At 43.3% G+C, this 14,907-nt stretch overlaps 1 protein-coding gene across 2 annotated transcripts in view; it reads right to left on the minus strand.

The window, feature by feature from the left end:
* tenm1 (teneurin transmembrane protein 1) overlaps positions 1-14,907 on the minus strand; it is a 191,752-nt gene that overhangs the window by 20,511 nt on the left and 156,334 nt on the right. The window contains exons 23-25 of one of the 2 annotated variants that reach the window (XM_006781765.3): positions 5,509-5,663; positions 2,576-2,659; positions 1,896-2,090 (exon numbers count right to left, since the gene is read on the minus strand). In XM_006781765.3, coding sequence (XP_006781828.2) covers positions 1,896-2,090; positions 2,576-2,659; positions 5,509-5,663 — 434 coding nt within the window. Of the gene's footprint in view, positions 1-1,895; positions 2,091-2,575; positions 2,660-5,508; positions 5,757-14,907 lie in introns of both variants that reach the window. The other variant, XM_087848169.1, reaches the window with a different exon arrangement.

The following is a 14,907-nucleotide window of genomic DNA, read 5'->3' on the forward strand; positions in this document are numbered from 1 at the left end:
TTCCTGTCTGCCTCCACATGGACCCAGCGTGTTGCTGCACACCACAAAGGTGCTATTGATTGAGTCCAGCAGGCACTACCTTTGTGCTGTTGGTTCCAAAATGCTGCAGTGCTGTGGCAACATGCTGCTACCTAATGGAGCAAATGGACAGAAAAAAAGTAATATACTATATATACTTATTTTTTCTCTAAAACTGAAACCGTATTTCATGATTATTTTTTGAATGCCTCTGATTTTGAGCATCTACGTCCTAGACACAGACTCGACGCACTACCTTGCTGTGTAGCATCTGTTAGGCAAACAACCTGTTCACAGTGGGACTCATGATGCAACAAGTGTGAAGGTAAATTAGTGTCACAAGGCCAGATGGATTGCCAGTGTCAGCTCTAGCTGAGCTGTTTCTTTTTTCCTGTTGTTATTTTCATCAGAGACGTGGAAAACGTTCATGCGAAGAGACAAGAGGCATGCATTGCAATGTCAGGGTAATATGGAGGAATATACACTGCTCAAAAACATGAGATATCAATGGGGAAAAAGCCTGGATCTACACTAATATGGACTGGTTAATGTGTTAGGAATGAAAAGATGTCACATCCTTTGATGGAAATGAAAATGCTCAACCTACAGAGTGGCTGAATTCAAAGACACGTGAAAATCAAAGTGAAAAAATGATGCTGCAGGCTAGTCCATTTTGCTTACATTTCAAATGGTTCTAGTTTGTAGCTTGTATGACCCCACGTGCTTGTATGCATGCCTGACAACATCAGGGCACCTAATGAAACGATGGATGGTGTCCTGGGGGATCTCGTCTCAGATCTGGGCCAGGGCATCACCGAGCTCCTCGACAGTCTGAGGTGCAGTGTCAGATGGACTAAAACTTAATATCCCAGAGGTGCTCTACTCGATTTAGGTCAGGCGAGCAAGGGGGTCATTCAATGGTATCAATTCCTTCAGCCTCCAGGAACTGCCTGAATACTCTTGCCACACGAGGCCATTGTTGTGCACCAGGAGGATCGCAAGACTCACTGCACCAGTGCAGGGTCTGATAGTAGGTCCTAGGATTTCATTCTGACACCCAATGGCAGTAAGGATGCCAATGCCTAGCCTGTAGAGGTCTGTAGAGACCCTTACATGTCTGTCAGGGTAAAGCTGTTCTCATCTGTGAAAAGCACAGACCACCAGTGGTGGACCAGCCAATCCTGGTACTCAATGGCAAATGCCAGTCAGGGTCCAAGGTGCTGGACTGTGAGCACAGGGCTCACTAAAGGACCAAGTCTGTTTCTGATGTTTTGGTCAGAGACATTCACACCAGTGGCCTTCTGGAGGTTATTTTTCATCCTGTTCCTCTTTGCACAAAGAAGCAGATTCGGGTCTTGCTGACATGTTGAGGACCTTCTACAGCTCTGACCAGCTCTCCTGAAATCTCCTCTATGGTCTTGATGCTATGCTGGGAGCCACAGCACACCTATTGATGTGTCATCCTGGAGGAATATGAGCAGCGACACTGACACTAGCCAAATACAAACGTAGTGAAAAAAAGCCAGAAAAGATGAGAAGGGAAAAAAATGTCAGTGGCCTCCACCTCTAAAAGTATTTCTGATTTGGAGGCTGTCTCATTGTTGCTCCTCTAGTGCACCTGTTGTTAATTTTATCAACACTAAAGCAGCTGAAACTGATTAACAACCCCCTCGGCTATTTATCTGACCAGATCAATGTCCCAGAAGTTTAATCAGCTTGATGCTCTACTCTGATTACAAAGTATTTCTTTCATTTTTTGAGCAGTATATTAATACTCTGGATAAGTATGGTCTTTTGCAACTTCAGTATAAATTTGCAACATGAGAACTGCGATAAATGCATCATTAACAGGTGCCCTCAAAAGTATTTTTAGTGACCTGCTGGATGCGGTTGATTCGCCTCTCATCAGTTTCAGCAATGTACAGCGTGCCCAGGTGGGACAGGGCGATGGCTTTAGCTGCCTCCAGGGTGGCGCGCACAGCTGCCCGGCTCACCAAGTGATGGTCAATACCTGGAACCTGGCAGTGGATGGGACGTCCTGCTACAATCCGCACCTGCAGACTTTCTGACACCTAAGGAAATACACCACAACGTATTATCTGTTATAAAAGAGAGAGGCACAATACAGACACTTACATCAATTCAACAGAGTCAGCCACTCTGTTGAATTGCTTTGGTTTTGATCCGGTGTATCAAACATCTCCTGCCTCATCTCCTGACTCATTACTGTTGAACATGCTCAAACAGGCAATTCATTAATTTTGGAGAAAAAAGCTGAGTGACATTTTCTTAAAAACAACTCCTGCAGAGACCTGTGATAGCATGTTATTTTTTTAACAAGGTGCTTTTTTTGCTTTCTTTTATGTTAGCAGCCTCACTCACTCTAAATTCACCTAAAGTGACAGCACTGCAATTTGTGAAAAATATTTTATTACCCTCTCTTCCACTGCTACATATAGTCCCAATGTCTCATTAGAAAGCAGATGAATGAATGAGAAGCAGGCGTATATTTCCCTCTCTTGCAAGCCTCTGCTTTGTGTCGTGCGTATTTCTCTACCTGCAGGACGATGTTGTTGTCGAGGATGTACAGGGAGTTGTCCAGTGGGTTAATGGCCAGGTCTGTTGGCCACTCCAGCCGCACCTGAGGAATGACAAACACTTATTGTATATTTCTGTGAAGAAAAAAAAAGCGAGAACAAAAGAGCAAAGAAGTCCTTGGTGGCAGCTGCCCACAAGAGTCAGTTACAGGTGATACAAATAACATCTCCTTAATAACATAGTATTAGGCCTCCTGACCCTCCCTGCTCATGCAAAGGTCAGTAGCGGGCAGGGAGCCTTCCCTGTGTTTATTCAAGACTCACACTGGCTCGCTTCGGCACTGTTCCAAATGTCATCCAATAACCGTGATCGCTGCCTGCTCAAATAGCACACCCTGTCCGCTAACACTGTGGGGGTCAAAGGCAGGCAAACCTACACCAGCGCACAGCCACCCACATGACTGTCCATCTCACTCGCACGCAGGCGCCCGCGACCGCTGCAGAGACGACGCGGTGCGTCTGAAGGATGAGGTGATTGATGACTCCGAGGACGGATTGGTAAATAAATGGATCATGTTAAATTGCCACTGACATGTCCAATTATAGGCCCTGTCAAATGAGAGACTAGAAGGTTGACTCTGAAATTCCATTTTTAAAGATAGGGAGATTCATCAAGCAGGACTCACGGTGTCCCATGCATCAAATCCCTGCTGCACACAATATTGAACTTTGCTGTGACGGCAGGCGATTGCTTTGAGAAGCTGACCTGCACACAGAAATCCAAATTTATTTTTAAAGTTCTTTGTGTTTTTCATTTGTATATATTAAGAGAGCTTCAGCTTGCATTTCCACATCTCTTAAACAGAAAGCCAATATTATTACCAGAGATTTGAGCAGTGCAGTATCTCTGCTTATAAGCACCAATGGTAGGAGATTGATTTAGAGTGTTGCTATGATACACTGCTCACCATACGTACTGATGAGAGACGAGTACTGCAGGAAAAAAGTCTTATCAAAAAAAGGCAAAAGGTACAAAAATGCACTCATTTTGTATTTATTTTAGAGTATCCAGTTGCTAAAAACATTGGGAGATGTTGTAAAGTGTAACATTGTTTAACATATCAGTAAAGTAGATACAGCAGTAGGGACATGCTTCCCACTGTGTTGCATCACCTCTCTCTGTTTGGAGATCAGTTGCTGCAGTTTTGAAAGCAAAGTGTTTACCTGTTCTTGCTGAATATAGGATTTCACTTGCTGAACAGTCTGTGGCCTTAGAATACTCCACATATTTCCACTTGGGTGTTGGATTTGACACTGCAGGCACTCTAGTCTAGCACCTGGATTTCTTTAATGCACTGTTGTTGTAATGTCATTACTATGACAGCATACATTGCTTCAAAACCTGCTGCCCCTATGTTATGTGCACTGGTCTGTACAATGATAATCATTGGAGGAACCCTCGCTTCTTTAGAAGTTCAGATTCTGATTGGTCACATCAGTGGATGTCGAATCATGGAGGCAGCAACAAAAACTGTTCCTGAGCTGTGAATTCTTCTCCCAAATCACATTTGTGTTTTTTAGCGTACTGCCTGGAAACCCAAAGATCACGGCCACTCAGTTTTTGATTTTGTCCCATTTCTATTTCTCCTGATTCTCTGAAAATATTTGAGATAAACATTTTCAACGCCTCCCCTTCCTTTTCAATTATTTATTGAATTATGTTATTTTGAAACTACTGAACTACACAGAACTATACTGAAAACTGTCTTTTGTGCTTGTGGCTGAAATACAAAAAAAGCCTCATATTCAGATGTTGTCCTGTGTGCAGAGAAAGCCTGTTTACGCCTTTTTTTTTTTCAGAAAAGAGAGGCTTTGAGGCTTTCTCTTATTTGGCCTGACATTACTGTGAGCAGCGTGACAGTGTGAGGCAGAGCCTGAAAGCAGGTGTCACAGGGCTAAAGCGGGAGACACCCTTGAGGATGTCAAAACTGCACTTTGGAGTACTTGACTATACCTGAAACCAGCTGGAGGGATAACATTGTTAGGCCTTATTTGACACCATCAAGGAGTTCAGCAGTTCTTTTTGGTTTAAAACACACAGTGACGTAGCTCTGTGTACTCATCCCCTTCCCGTTTTTTGTAATCAACACAATAAAACCCATTCATTACAGACAGCTAACATTAGCGAGGCACAGCTGTGTAGGTGAGTGGCAGATGACTCGGCAGTGCTGGAATAGCATTAACATAAAGGACAAGGAAGAGCAATCATTTCCAGTATTAATAATCTGTATCCTTGCAGATTTAGTGAGCTAAACTGTCAAACTGAGAAGTTCCGAAATGCTAGCCTAGCTTGGTAGCTTGTACTTTCAGGAGAAAGCTAAGTTGAATGTAGGCAAACTGCTACAACAGCCAAGAGATGATGAGCAAAGATGACACATTGAGGTCACACATTGTTTTTTTGTTTTGTTTTTTAATTCAACAAAGAATGAATTTGACATGATCTGAACAATGACTAACAAACAACGAGAAGAGCCAGGAGGCAGCACGGGCCCCTTTAACGACACATAATATCCCCTCTGGGAATTCACCTGGCTTGAACATTGATATTCACACACACATACACAGGCGCTCACATCCCTATGTGTGGGCAGAGATCCCTCTATAGAGCCAGTAGCTCATCTATAATTCATCCTTTGCTCTAATAGGCCTGATATAAGTTAGCAGTGTGATCTGAAGGCTGCCAGATCAAACCTATGCAGTCTTTGGTCTCTCTTTCACACACACAAGCACACATACCTTGAAGAAATGATAAAGGTTCTCAGTAGAAGAAGCTTTGCAGTGTACACTGCTGTTTAATAAGCAGGCTTATTTTTCTACAGATCATTAAAACAACAGCATTCACAGCAAATCTGTTTCCGCTGGTCATCGAAACTCTGCCGCATTATTAACTCACCTGGCCGATGTCCATGCGTGAATCGCAGCTTAGCGGCTGCGTCGACATCAGTCCGTTTGAACCAATCACAGTGGAGAGCAAACCCCTCTCATTAATCTTCTGAATGGTGGTGCCATCAACGAAGTAGACAACTCCTCTTTTATCCACAGCAATACCTAGGCGGGTGAGAGAGAGACAGAATGAGCTTTTGGAGATGACAGAGAGAAGCGAGTGGGGGGTGAGAGAATGAAAAGGGAAAAGGAGAAAACCTAAAGGAGAGAAAGGAAGAGGGGAGATGAGTAAGGGGAGAGAAGTAGAGTGGAGAGAGGAGAGGGCTTGGGAAAGGCATCCAACTCAGTTAGACATTCAGCTCAGCAAGTGGCTGTCTTATCAAAGGCACTGCACCACAGAAATGTAATTATATTTCCATTCCAGAGCCCACTAAAGGGATTAGAACAATGCAACTGGAGGAAGAAGTTATTTGTCACATTAGATGTGAGCAGGGTGCCGCAGTGAACTTTTGACATTTGATGCTTCTGCAAATGTGCTTTATAAATGAGCATCCACACTTCAAACACACGTGCGCATGCCCGCATGTGCATACATGCGCACTTGTATTTGCAGAGTGCTTTGGGACACAGGCTTTGCCAGCGCCGTTTGCTATTAACAGCATATACTTGAACTCTCCTTGCAGTGGAGTTCTGCAGCAGAGAAAGGAAAAGAGGTAAGTCCAGGTATTAAAGGTCAGGGCAGCCTATGAATCATCTGTTATGGATGAGGAGCAACCTTCATCCACGCCTCATCTTCATAACGAGAATAGGCCTTTGATTCAATAATACTCCACTACTCAGCCCTCACCTCTTACTACACCAATCTCACTCGATTGCTTTCACTTAGCATCTGTGACAATAAGCCATTTTTTTTAGCATTTCTACCTGCCATCTCCAGCGCATGTGTGCCATTTATGAATGATTTTTATTTTTTATTCTGCATCATTAAGTCACAACATGTTTATGTGCTGTGTATATAATTTCATCTCACACTGGCCTCCAAGGACTTCATGGAGACAAAACCTACTTATTGCATTTCCAATCAATGACAGAACTAAACGGTTTAAATATAGTAGACTATAAAACAGTAGAAAGCATTAAATAGCATGACAACATAGAGTCTTATAAGCAGATTCTGTTCCTTAATTTTGTCTTTAACATTTCATCTCTTTAACCACATAAGGGTATAGAAAAAATGGAGTCATTGGTTGAATCCAAGTTCATAGTTGACTCAGCTCTCTTTTTTCTCCATAAGGGAAATATCTGACTTTTTAGCAGATAAATGTTATGTTTAAACCTCCTAGTTGCTAACTTTGTTCTTTATTGCTGTCTCACTTTGAATATTACCACTAGTATATTTCCATGAAGTACACTATGTAACTACTGAGTAATTTTACTAGGTAAAAGAACGAGTAATTACTAGCAGCGTGCTGTAATTTCGACACTGTTGTGACCAATCTAACACGGCAAATTCTGCACTTAATGGAACTGAGTGCTGCAAAACTTTATCCTCTGACAACATATTTATTATGAAATAGTGAAGATGACATTTTAACATTAATAAATACCAAATAACGGCACAACACATGAAATGACCCAGACACACTAAAAACAGGACTGTTTTTGTGTTCGGCAACCGACTGCGAGTGTGCAACACCCTCAACCTCTGGGCGACACTTTTGAACGCATGACCTGGTTGCAGCCTGACTCAGGATGTCAATTTCTAAATGTCTGTGACGCATCTCCTATGCGTCACAGACATTTAGAATAGGGGAACTGACTCAGGTAATCGCCAACTGGTTGTATTCTGATTATATTTCCATATGAAAGCTAGCTATGCCACTTTGTAGTTAAATCTCTGCAGCAACTATGTCACTATTTATGGATACGTTTCTGATTTTCTGTTTGATGTTCTGGCTGGACTCTGAAAGTAAGTAGTTCATGTGAATTTCTGTGTATGCAGATGACATTTTTGCAATAGTGTTTTCACAGTTAATCAGCATATTATCACAAACAGTCATGACCAACATTCATGTGCAAACTAATAGGAGACTGATGGCAGACTGATTCTGCCTGATTGTTGTTTTATCAGCGTCTTGATGCATCAGAGTTGGTTTGAAGACAGCCACTGACTGTGAATGGTCACAAGCCTCGTCCCTGTCCTTAAAGGGAAAAACAAAGTTCACAACAATTCTGTTTGTGCTGAGGTCTCCAACCACTGTTTTACCTGCTATAACTGTAGCGTGACATCAATGCCACAAAAAATGCTGCTGTAAGCTAATTAGCTAGCACTGGCATCACATATTCTTCATCTGATGACTGATAATTGGACCTTCTTGCTAAGATGGTAACCCCTGAATATTAAGGTAAAGCAGCATGTTGTACATAGTGACTTCTCAGAGCTCTATCCATTGCCTGTTTGAGCCAGAAATGATGAGTGTAGTTTTGTGAACCAAAACATTAAAAAGTTGCAAAGTCATAAGATAAACAAAATATGCTAAAACACACTGTGGAGCTGAGGGGAAGAGTGGAGCAGTAATAGTTATGTGTGGCTTCCTTACTAAAAGTGACCCCTTTGACAGGAACACAGAGTCACTGAATCATTTCTTTCATATCTAAAGAATATTGATTAGTTCAGCTTTAAAATGTCAGAACACAGTGGAAATTTCCTGGAACAGAAGATAATTGTTTCAAGTTGTTTTTTTGTCGTTGTTTTGTTTTTAAGATTTAATGGGCTCACTGAGACATTCAGCTTATCGTGATTAAATTGGGTAGTGGAGTGAAATCATCAGTATGCAGTACAACTACTCCCCCATCATTCAGTCATCTTTTCTAGTTCTGTCAGTCTTTCTCCTTCCAAACTCTGTCACGCTGGATTATTTCGAGATGTGCCTCTGTTCGCTCTGAGAGCCCAGGATAAAAATCATTACTGCCCTTTCCCCGGGTAGCTCTAATGTCTCATCCTCCTTGACATACAATAGCTTTCTTTACACATGCTTTGTGTCCAACGCGCGCACACGCACGTAGACGCGCACTAAAAAAAGTGATGCACTGCCGCCGCAACTAGATTCACAAATGTCCTCAGACCGAGCAACCCTGGACCGACCCGGTGAGTCATAAATCGCGCAGGTGGAGTGGTGGTGGAAAAGGGAGGTGGGCAAAGGGGGAGGGCCAGGGTCAGTGTGTTTCCTCCAGGGGCCAGAAGGTGAACTGCAGAGCTCTCCCTCCTGGCCCCTTCATCATTTCTCTGACACAGACAGATTACAGCACCCACACAGCCTCAGCCCTCCTCGGCAACACCTTTCCACTCCTCGTCTTGCATTTCCCCAGCTCTCCATCCTCCCTAACCTGATCTTCCTCCACTCTCTCTTTCCCCCCTCCTCTCTTTGCTTTTTTCTTGTCCTTTGCTTTCTGTTTGCTGTTGCGCTCTCTGTGTCTTGCCCTGTATCTCGCAGGTGTTAATCAAATCACTGACCTCTGGCGCTTGGATAATGTTTAGGCTCTGTTTTTCTTTCATCTTCTCTCTATTCAGCCCATTTTTTATTCTTCCATCTCTTCCTCTTGGCCTTGCCATTCTTCCTCCTGTCACCTGCTATTATGCAAGAGGGACATCTCAACCCACAGTGCAGTCTGAGCCCACTTAGGCCTGAAATTTGGCACTTTCTCCCTGCTGTAACACCATCCTCGTATTCCTCCTACTTTCCTTTCACTTTCCCATCCATTCCTCCTCCTAGCACTTTCTCGCTAAACCTGTCCCTGATCTTAGAGCTCATAAATCCTGCACAAGGACATGACGAGTCAGCCAGGACTCTCTCTCAATACTGATTTCTGTTCTCTCCCTCTGTCCCTGGATATTATTCTTTCTTTGCCTGCCTTGGTCTCACAGACTTCCAGCCTAAATTCCCACTTTCCACTAGTTTTTTTCCTGTATTATGACATCCTTATTACGCATACTCGGGATCGGCATATCACATATTTATACAAACAGGTTCTAAATAGATGCCAAACTACCATTAACAGTAAACAAAGTCTTATTCATTCACACACAAGTACGAAAATAAAGAAACGTTGCTGTTATTGCTCGACATTGGTGACAGGATTTACACCAGTTTATGTGTTATTTAAAAGCATTTTGAGGTATTTATTGAAAGGGTGGTAGATTAGTCCACATTCTCCTTGTCAGGGACTGGATTTCCTGCTGTCTTTTATAAAGCCGTGTGCTGCTTTAAGGGAATTTACAGCCCCGCCGTATAGCCAATGGATACTCAGAAGACATCAAAAGATTTACTGTTTCTCCCTGGGTGAACCTCGCACTCTGATACTCATGTTTAGAAGCTGGCAGACACACCGGTGGAGAAGTAATTGAGATAAATCTCAACTCCACGGGGAAACGGACATTTGGCTAAAGTTGGGACAGGATTTTATCATCAAAGAAAAGTGAATTAGACTGAGTTGCGGTGACCTTGGAAAAAACAGAGGGAAGAGGGAGCGGAGGGAAGGGGAGGATGATACAGTGACGCTATTCACATGCAGCTCAGATTTAAGGCGAAAATGCAGCCAAAGAGGGGGGAAAAAGACAGACAGTGCCAAAAGAGGTGGGAAAGAGAAGAAGGGTGGTAATAAGACAGAGGTCGTGATGAGGAATTGCTCCAATTAACCATTACAGTCCAATCACTCTCAATCAAAGAATCTCTTTGTTCTGTGTCCTTGTCAAAAGAATATCAGTTCTAACGGCCCCCTGTGGCACTGCAGTACAATCCAATCTGATTAATGCCTTGAAGAGAGGGGTCTTAGAGAACATCAGTGTTGATTACAGCTATTTGAAGAGAGGATGCCACCAGGAGTTCTCTGAGCAAAGAGGGAGGGAGAGGTGAGGAAAGGTGTAAGGTGAGAAAGAAGATAATGTGTAATACAGTCATTAGAACACAAGTTGTGGATTATATATCTTATTTAGTAGCACTAGGAGACAACACTACAGGCTTACAGTAACATCAGGATGTGGTGTGTGTGTGTGTGTTTGTGTAAGTATGTGGTGCACAGTGACTGCTAAGACCTGAGCACTCGAGAGCACAGGAAGTCAGCCTTATGGTGCTATTCAAGTTTTCCTTAACAGTACTTTCACCTTTCAAACATTGACAGCAAAGCTGCCAAAAGAGGTGCTGCTATAGACGAAAGAGAGAAGAAACGTAAAATCGCACACACATCAGTGTCTGTCAGTCAGTTAACCAGCACGTACGTGTACAGAAGAAACACAATGTAAAGGGATGTGGTAAACAGGAGAAGAAAGCATAATTTGCACAGTTTCGTTTATATATGAAAACTCTGACGCACCCACACAATCACAGCACAACACACGGGGGAGAGGAACACACACACACACACACACCCACACAGGGTGCCAGCAGCCAGAGGTGTAAGCCATTCAATCTGCCCTCCCGTATCCCCTAGGCCCAGTGAGTGTTAATGACATGGACTGACATATTATTACAACATCTACAGTAAATGATGCGAGCTGGAGCTGATTATGGCCCGTGGCATTTCTGTACAAAGTAACTGTATGTGACTGACAACTGAATGCAGAGCGATAGACAGTTTCACCTGCACGACTGGCCCAAGTGAGGCACACTGGCCATAAATAAAGTCAACCACATTAGCTGGGGAAAGCCTGCAGGGTTCACTAACTGCTGCAGTCCAATTGTGAGTGAAGCTGAATAACACACTGTCTCAGAGTCTTTAGCTTGCTGTGTGGTTTGCACCTCACCTTCACCATTTCTCCTTGAAAACACACAACGCTGCCGGTACGTAAAAGTGTGAATGTGTGCACATGTTCGCAGCAGCTTGTGGGTGTGTGAGTGTTTGTGTGCGCGCAATGCATGCAATGAAGAAGCTAGGCGGAAAAGATAAGGCTTGGCAGTTAATCACATTGTGCATATGCAAATATAGAGCGGGTAAATCAGAGCGTCTGCAGATACACACACGCACGCACAACTTTCATCAAGACACTAGGGTCGCCCATGTGCACTAAAGGAGGGAAAATAAACCGCCTCATTCAATTTCAGAATTGTGAAACGCCTCTGTGCACTCTGTGGTATAGGTGTGAGTCCAAATGTGTTCATTTCACACAATGTTTGATTGCACACCTGTGCAAAGAAGAAAAAGTCGTGCTGTACACATTTTGCTAGTGCTGCAATCAGTCCCCGATCCTGCACCTTCTGCAGCAAACGGCTCTATAATCTATGACATGCTCATCTCCTAACTGCTGTGCTATAGTTGCTCCTATTTCCCCAATCAAACACGTTCTATCGATCAATACCAAATAGCAGAGGCGTGTATTTCTTGTGGATCTTTGGTAAGCAGAAATAATTCATGCTTCTTGTAATTAATTATTCATTGAAGCCCCACAGAACAGACAGTGGCTTAGTAATTAAGTCTGAATCAGACACTGTGGCTCATCTAATTACCAACCACTATAAGTTTGTTAACATATTAACCCGCATTAATTAATTATTGATAGCGTTCTCCTTTATTTTGAGCTGGTATAGTTCCCAACTACACATGTATGGCGAGGCGAGGAATTCTCGCACGCAGAGAACTGAAAGGAGATTTTGAATTAGTTGCATGCTGATATTCATGCAAATAAACATTTTTTCCCTTTTCTTTTTCAGAAAAATATGCGATTCGGTGGTAATTGCCTTGTTTGATAGCAAAAGAGAGATCCAAAGCAATCACAGAAGCGGCAGACAAACTCAATTATAAAAAGCAATTGAAATGCTTTGGACTAGAAAGCTCCATGAAAGGCTGAGGGGTTTGGGATCTGTGCGAGTGTCTTGCAGATTATGTCGCACTGTTTTGAACATCAAACAAAACACAAGAAGGTCTATCAATAGGCGCTCTTTTACCAAACACGCTATCGTGGCAATATTGCACGATGCCATGAAAATGGCAACAACAAAAAAGAAAAAACAGCAACAAAAAACAGGAAGTGGGATCAGATGGGAGGAACAAATGTTCTGACATCTGAAAAAAAGGAAACGGAAGAGCGGCAGAAAACTACTATAGAGTGCAAATCTATGCAGCTTCCACCCAAACAAAGTATCCCACGTACAAAGACATCCCAGTGTCCTAGCCAGAGGCAGCACCAGTGTAGTCTCTATCACAGCCATCTAAGATTTTGCCTCATCGTTTTCCCAAACAACTGTGTGAGCACATTCTCGGGTTGAGATGTGACAAATGGACTTTTGGAGAGCTGCGGGTGATAATAGTGCCCACGTGTGAACAATTACTGGCTCTGTTTTTCCACCCCTTTAACAGCTGCTGACCCCACTCTCACACAGGGAGATTCAGCTAAACTGCTATGTGCAAGTATGTCCGCTACCATCGCTCCACTTTTTCATCTTTCTGCCCAGTACGTATAAAGAACTGACTGGCTAACAGCAAGCACGAGTTTACTATCTCTCCCCTCTCATCAGAACTCCCTCCACCCCCGTGACCGAGACAAATGCGTTCATCTGTGTGTATCGCTCGTATTTTGGGCTTTCACCTCGAGTAAATGCAATTTATTCCTCCGCGGTAGCAAAGCTCCACTCCTCCTGTCAGTGTGCCAAGCTCCCAGTGGAGGTTGACAGGCCAGCTGCCAGCAGTAGCCATCCCGACCAGTTAAAGGGACACGCGTGTCACATTTCCCATGATCACGCTGACGTTGTCAGCCTGACATACCTTTAACGAGGCTTCCATAACTAACTGCCTGTCCCTTCAGAATTGGAAACACAGACGGTCCGGCGACCAGCGGCCTGTCAATCAAAAACGAGCATATACAAGTTTGCTGACTGGCACACATGTTGCACCTTTGGCGCAAAGGCTCAGCCCTTGGCCTTGAGCCTGCATGTCTTATTGACTCTGCGCTTCATTACACACACAGTGAGCTTCAGTAATCTCTCCGAAGCTACTCTACACACTCCGACTACAAACAAGGTAGCTGTCAGTCTCTATAGCGTACCACCTATTTATTGCTTGAATAGGAGGCATTGTAAAGGCAGAGCCTTGTTGTTAGTATATAATCGTACTTTCTTCTGTCCTGTGTATACCTTGACAGCAGACAAGTTCCTCTCAGAATATCAGTTTTCCGCTGACCCTGACCTTATCAGGACGTAGCACGAATAATTTTTGAATGCAGTCCCTGTTCTTCCAAGTAATCCCATATAAGCCTGATTCAACTATCTGATTCAGCTAAAAAATAAAGTTCAACTGACCATCCCTCTACTACCATTAGATGAATTCCATCTCATGTTTTAATAGAAAGGTGTGGCTCTTAGATCTGAGTCTGAGGACTACCAGGTCTCTGAAACCCTGAGTCAATGGGTCAGCAAAAAGTTTGCTAGAAATGTTAAAGGTGTAATGTGTCACTGTCGGGGACCATTTATGGCAATAAATTAAATATATTGTGTGGAATGCTCTATTCTATGTGTTAATCAACAACTAAATCCAACCGATTTTACACCAAACTGCCAAAAGTATTCACCCACCCATCCAAATCACAACCACTTCCATGGTCACAGGTGTATAAAATCCAGCACCTAGTCATGCAGAGCGCTTCTAGAAACATTTGTGAACAAACGGGTCGCTCTCAGGAGCTGAGTGAATTCCAGGATGCTTCCAAGATAGGATACCACCTGTGCACCAGGCATGAAATTTTCTCACTACTAAATATTCCACAGTCAACTGTTAATGGTATTATAACATAGTGGGAGTAATTGGGAACAACAGCAACTCATCTAGGCCACATAAATCACAGAGTGTGGTCAGCAGATGCTGAAGCTCATAGTGCTCAGAAGTCAAAAACTTTCTGCAGAGTCAGTCACTATAGCCCTTCAAACTTCACGATACCTTCAGATTAGCTCAAGATCAGTGAGCTTCATGGAATGGGTTTCCATGGCCGAGCAGCTGCAACATCATCATGCTCCAAGCATCATGCTCCCAACTTTGTGGGAACAGTTTGGGGATGGTCCCTTCCTGTTCCAACATGACTGCTCACTAGTGCACAAAGCAAGATCAATACAAACATAGATGAGTGAGTTTGGTGTAGAAGAACTTGACTGGCCTGCACAGAGTCCTGACCTCAGCCTGACACAACACCTTTGGGATGAATTAGAGTGACAACTGCGAGCCAGGGCATCTCTTCCAACATCAGTGCCTGACAAATGAGCTTCTGGGAAAATGGTCAAAAAATCACATAAATACTCCTAAAACTTGCATAAAGTCTTCCCAGAAGAGCAGAAGCTGTTATAGATGCAAAGGGTGGGCCAGCATTATACTAAACCCTATAGATTAAGAATGGGATCCCACTCAAGTCCTTATGTGTGTGACGACAGAG

The sequence above is a fragment of the Neolamprologus brichardi genome, chromosome 2 (assembly GCF_056152115.1).
Source record: "Neolamprologus brichardi isolate AB-2024 chromosome 2, ASM5615211v1, whole genome shotgun sequence".
NCBI classification, from domain to species: domain Eukaryota; kingdom Metazoa; phylum Chordata; class Actinopteri; order Cichliformes; family Cichlidae; genus Neolamprologus; species Neolamprologus brichardi.